We start from the raw sequence: 5,010 nt of genomic DNA on the forward strand, positions 1-5,010 counted from the left end.
CAATGAGGGAGAGGCTGTGTGGTGTTTAGCTGCAATCTGGGGTTAAAAAATGACATATTGGATTAAAAAAAAAAAAAAAAAAAAAAAAAAAAAAAAAAAAAAAAACAGCAGTAATTTTGAAGAATGTGGAGAAACAAAGACAATCTGTCTCAACACAAGTGCCCCAAAGTTCTGGTGTAGTTTAAAAAGAAAGAGCAAACCCCAAAGTATCTCCATGGCAAACCATCTCCTTCCCAGATCTTGACCTTTTAATGAATTTTTGTCCAATAAATACCAGTTTGTGTGGTGTATTTATGTCATATTCACCAATTGTCTTCCTATTCAGCTTTTGAGTATTCCTAGTAGTCCTACCTTTGTAAACCAAAGCATTTTCACAAAGACAAAATGGTTTTGAAATTACAAAACTACAACTGCATTCCAACATTGGAACTGCATTTTCCAACATTGGAACTGCATTTTCAAGAGCTGTGTTTTATAACAGTAATGATTTCTCCTCAAAATGTTGATGGGCTCTATGGCTTTTTTTGGGATTGCTTGGGGTTTCCTTTGCAGAGGGAGGTTGGATTTTTATAGTATTTAAATTTTTTTTTTTATTATTATTGTATAAAGATTGAATGTAAAACCAGCCCTACGCAAACACACAAAATATGTATTTCCCACTTAAGCCACGAGCACAGGCTGTGTTAAAAATGATGTGTTTATATCTAATTACTGCCTCTTCAGAGACATTCCCAAAAGGGAAGGGAACGTTCATGATTTGGATGGATGCAGCTTGGCAGCTTTGGACTGAAGCAGCTTTCAGAAATTAGGAATACAAGCTTGTTTCTGTTACAGGACTTCGCCCTGTGCAAATCTGCTTGGGGCAGGGCAGAAATTGAAGTCACAATGCCTCTGGATCCCTGGCAGTGCCCAGGGCCAGGCTGGACACTGGGGCTGGGAGCAGCCTGGGATGGTGGAAAGTGTCTGTGAAAAATGCCAATCACTTGGTTTTAAAATGTTAAAAGTTTATTCATAATAAAATGGTTATAAAAATAGTAATATAATTAGAGTAATAAAAATTTGAACAATTGACATTAGGACAATATGAGACAATAAAAACAAAGAGTTAGGAGAGTTAGGGACAGTCCAGGTACCTCTTTCTGCACAAAATAAGCCCAAAAAAGGACCCCCATTAACCCTTAAAAACAACAGTCTGTTGCATATTCATACATCTCATACATTATGCATAAATTCCATTCAAACACAGGATTCTCTCTGGTCATTGTCAGCTTCTTCCTCTTAATCCTGACAGCATCTTCAGGGCTGAGGAGGCAGGAAGAAGTTAGTTTATTCTGATAATGGAGCAATAAATTCTCTTTCTCTGAAAGATTTAGGTGTCCTGGGGCTGATATCTCAAGTCCTTTCTTTAGAAAAAAATATCCTACATAGCATAGTTTCTATTTTAAAATTATGTTATAACCTAAAACTACATTTAACACACGACTTGAGAAAATGAATACAGCATAACTTTCTAACATAACATGTATAATATTCATTTTAACATTTGCCAAAAGCCAATCACAAAATACGCATTTGTCACAGTGTCCCTGCCATGGCAGGGCTGGCACTGGATGGGATTTAGGGTCCCTCCCAATCCACACCACTCCATGATTCCATGAAAAGCTGCAAGTAAGAATCACAGAGCCATAGAGGTTGGACAAGACCCATAAAATCAATCAGCCCAACCATCTCCCAGCACAGCCAAGGCCACCCCACTCATGTCCCCAACCCTGCTTTTGATACCCCCCAGGGATGGGGACCCCACCTTGTCCTGGCTGGACAGCCCTTTCCAGGAGGGAATTCTCCCAATATCCAACCTTAACCTTTCCTGCTGCAACTTTATGCCGTTTCCGCTCATCCTGTTGCTTCCTCCCTGGGGGAAGAGCAGAATCCCAGCTCAGCACAGGCTCATTCCAGGCAGAAATCCTGGTTCAAGCCCCACCAGCCCACGGGGGCCCATCCCAGACCCTCCGCAGGACTCGAACCCGCGACCTCCGGGACTCCAACCCTCCATTCCAGGTGTGATAAATAGGTGTGATTCGTGCTGATAAAATTGAGCCGCCAAAAGGCCTCTGTGGAAACAAGGGCCCACACAAAAAAAACCCCAAAACCCGCGGTTTTACCTGCCAGCAATAACAACCAGGTGATGTTTTATCGGCAGTTCTGCACACCAGTAGCAACCAGGAGCTCCCCTGAGCGGGTTGGGCAGCGGGTCTGGCGGCAAAGGTCAGCAGGCCTGACATCACCTCAGCCCGCGGCATCACCTCATCCCCGGCCACGGGAGGGTGAAAAGAGCTGGGGCACGCCTGTGCATGTGTATTAACAGCCGTGACATTGATTAGTGTCTGTAGAATGCTTTTTGGAAACAGGTTTTGGAATGATAAAACACACTCGTATAACAAGCTGTATATGATCCACAAAAGCGAGCAGCTCGGTGTTGGTCACAGGAAGAGAGACACTCCACACTCCACATTGATGCAGTAATACATCAATGTCGGTTTTCCATGCCTAGCTCTGTTCCAAAATTTCTCTTCCCGATTTTCTGTGAGGCCAGAACGAACCTGACACCCCCGGGACTCGAACCCGCGGCCGCACGCGGGAGGGGTCCTCACCGCACCGCCCTGCCCTGCCGGGACTCGAACCTGCAGCCTCTCTGCTCGCCGGGCCGCCCCTCGCGGTGCCGGTCGGTATTTGGGTCAGGCGCGGCGCGAGCAGCCCGCGCGGGTCCTGCCGGGCGCGGCTATAGGCGGCGGGCGCGGACTCTCCTCCCTCTTTTCTCGCTCGGCAGCCGCGCGGAGAAGATGGGTGAGCTCCGCACCGCGCCGCGACCGGGGCCGGGAACGGGACCGGGGCTGGGGCTGCGGGGTCTCCGGCGCTGCCCGCGGCCCTCCGCAGGCGCCGCCCGCCCGCCCGCAACCGGTTGTGTGCGGTGCGAGCAGCGCTGCAGGCCGTGAGGCCGCGTCCGCCATTAGCGGCCGCATGCCCGCCATGGCCTCACGCCGCCTTCCCCTCATGGCTCCCTCCCCTCCTCACGCCGCCTCCGTCTCGCCCTGCAGGGAAGTGCCGAGGCCTCCGCACCGCTCGGAAGCTGCGCAGCCACCGCCGGGACCAGAAGTGGCACGACAAGCAGTACAAGAAGGCGCACCTGGGCACGGCGCTGAAGGCCAACCCCTTCGGGGGCGCTTCCCACGCCAAGGGCATCGTCCTGGAGAAAGTGTGGGTGATCCTCCCGGCTGGAATGGGCGTCCCAGAGCCCCTGGGATGCAGCTCTCCCGGAGGATGGGGCAAAAATAGGGATTCGGGGTGTTTTTTTCCAAAAAATGGCGGGGGGGGGAATAAAGATCTTGGGCCAGAATTATTAAAAAAAAAAAAGATGGGAGGGGCTGGCACAACTTACGACAGAATGAGAAACGTGTGGGGTTTTATAAAAAATTAGAGAAAACCGGGATTTGTGGCAAGAGTTAGAAAAAATAAATTTCTTTTTCAAGTTAGGGAATTTTAGTTAAAAATCAGGAAAATAATTTTTTTTGTTTTTTTCATAGATGATGATCAGGATTTTTTGGCACAAGTGGAAAGGAAATAGTCTTTGTGTGTCATAGATCCTACCTACTTATTCCTTTTTTTTTTTTTCGAGTAATTTATAAATTTCGTTGGGATGCTGCAACAGCTCTGGTTTTGGGGCACTGTTTCTGCGATTTCAGTTTGGGATTTCTCTTTAGGTTTTTTTGAGGTTTTTCGGTTTTTTTTTTTTTAGATTTTTACTGAATTTATCTGGAGATTATTTAAGTTTCTGTTTGGCTTAGGAAGTGGTATTTTGTGGATTGAAGCATAAATCTAGATTAATACATACTAATTGAGTGTTAATTCAGTACTTGAAATAGCTCACAGGTGTTGAGATACAGATACAATTAACACTGAACACAAGGTAAAAAAGTTAGTTTTGTGTTAATTAACACCCCTCCTGGTCCACCACAGTGATTCCTTTGCTGGTTGGTTTCCTTTGCAGGGGAGTAGAAGCCAAGCAGCCCAACTCTGCCATCAGGAAATGTGTCAGGGTGCAGCTCATTAAGAACGGCAAAAAAATCACAGCTTTTGTCCCCAACGATGGCTGCCTGAACTTCATCGAGGTAATTGCCAAGCACCCTAAAATCCTGTTAGGAAAAAGGTGTGGAAATCAGATTTATTCCCTTAGCACTGATGGAATTGGATTTCATAGATATTGGTCAGCACCCTCTGTGCTGGGGCAGGTGCAGCTCCCTTGGGGGATGTTTGGGGCTGGCTCTGTGTCCCTGTCCTGTCACAGCTTCGGGGCTGGCTTTGTGTCCCCTGTCCTGTCACAGGAGAACGACGAGGTGCTGGTGGCCGGGTTCGGGCGCAAGGGCCACGCCGTGGGGGACATCCCGGGCGTGCGCTTCAAGGTGGTCAAGGTGGCCAACGTGTCCCTGCTGGCCCTCTACAAGGGCAAGAAGGAGAGACCCAGATCGTAAATCCTCAGAAGAAATCCTCTGACAAGAACACCATTAAAATTTTGTGTTTTAAAGGAGTTCTCTGCTTCTTTTTCAGGGGTTGCTGCAGGAGATGGGGCGGTCACAAAAATCTTCCCATTATAAAATTAAATTTCTCTCTAGATCTGGCCAAAGAAGCCCAAACTGTAATTTTCCTTTAGAGTACTAATCAGGAATCAAAACATTCCCTCAGGGCATCACAAACTGCATGAATTTTAATGCATAATTGTGAAAAAAGAGCCTTTCTCACATGAAAAATCCTCACTGAAGTGCTGGGAATGGTGTTTGTGGCAGCACTTCCAGCCTCAGGTGTGATCAGCACAGGCACGGAACTGCCTGGGCCCTGAAGGGGGATGGAACCATGGACCCAACCCGGAGTTTCACCTCTGTTTAATATAAATTAACTGCTTATTTTGGGGCAAGTCTGCCCAAAACACCTGCTGTAGTACAGCAGCGATGTGCTCTG

The 5,010-nt window shown here is 47.3% G+C and overlaps 1 protein-coding gene across 1 annotated transcript; it reads left to right on the forward strand.

Moving 5' to 3' along the window:
- The first annotated feature begins 2,745 nt into the window (after positions 1–2,745).
- RPS23 (ribosomal protein S23) lies at positions 2,746–4,579 on the forward strand. The gene is made up of 4 exons (XM_041463330.1): positions 2,746–2,844; positions 3,096–3,255; positions 4,046–4,166; positions 4,380–4,579. Exons 1-4 carry the CDS (start codon positions 2,841–2,843, stop codon positions 4,524–4,526), a joined length of 432 nt encoding a protein of 143 aa, XP_041319264.1. The 5' UTR covers positions 2,746–2,840; the 3' UTR covers positions 4,527–4,579.
- Positions 4,580–5,010: the final 431 nt, after the last annotated feature.

Source organism: Pyrgilauda ruficollis, unplaced genomic scaffold (genome assembly GCF_017590135.1).
Source record: "Pyrgilauda ruficollis isolate IOZ18807 unplaced genomic scaffold, ASM1759013v1 scaffold164, whole genome shotgun sequence".
Classification (NCBI taxonomy): Eukaryota; Metazoa; Chordata; class Aves; order Passeriformes; family Passeridae; genus Pyrgilauda; species Pyrgilauda ruficollis.

Bases quoted from the DNA above. Each gene is read 5' to 3' on its own strand.
- RPS23 (XM_041463330.1), top strand. The intron at 3,256-4,045 runs GTGGGTGATCCT...TTTCCTTTGCAG, and splicing joins GGCATCGTCCTGGAGAAAGT to GGGAGTAGAAGCCAAGCAGC. The intron at 4,167-4,379 runs GTAATTGCCAAG...GTCCTGTCACAG, and splicing joins GCTGCCTGAACTTCATCGAG to GAGAACGACGAGGTGCTGGT.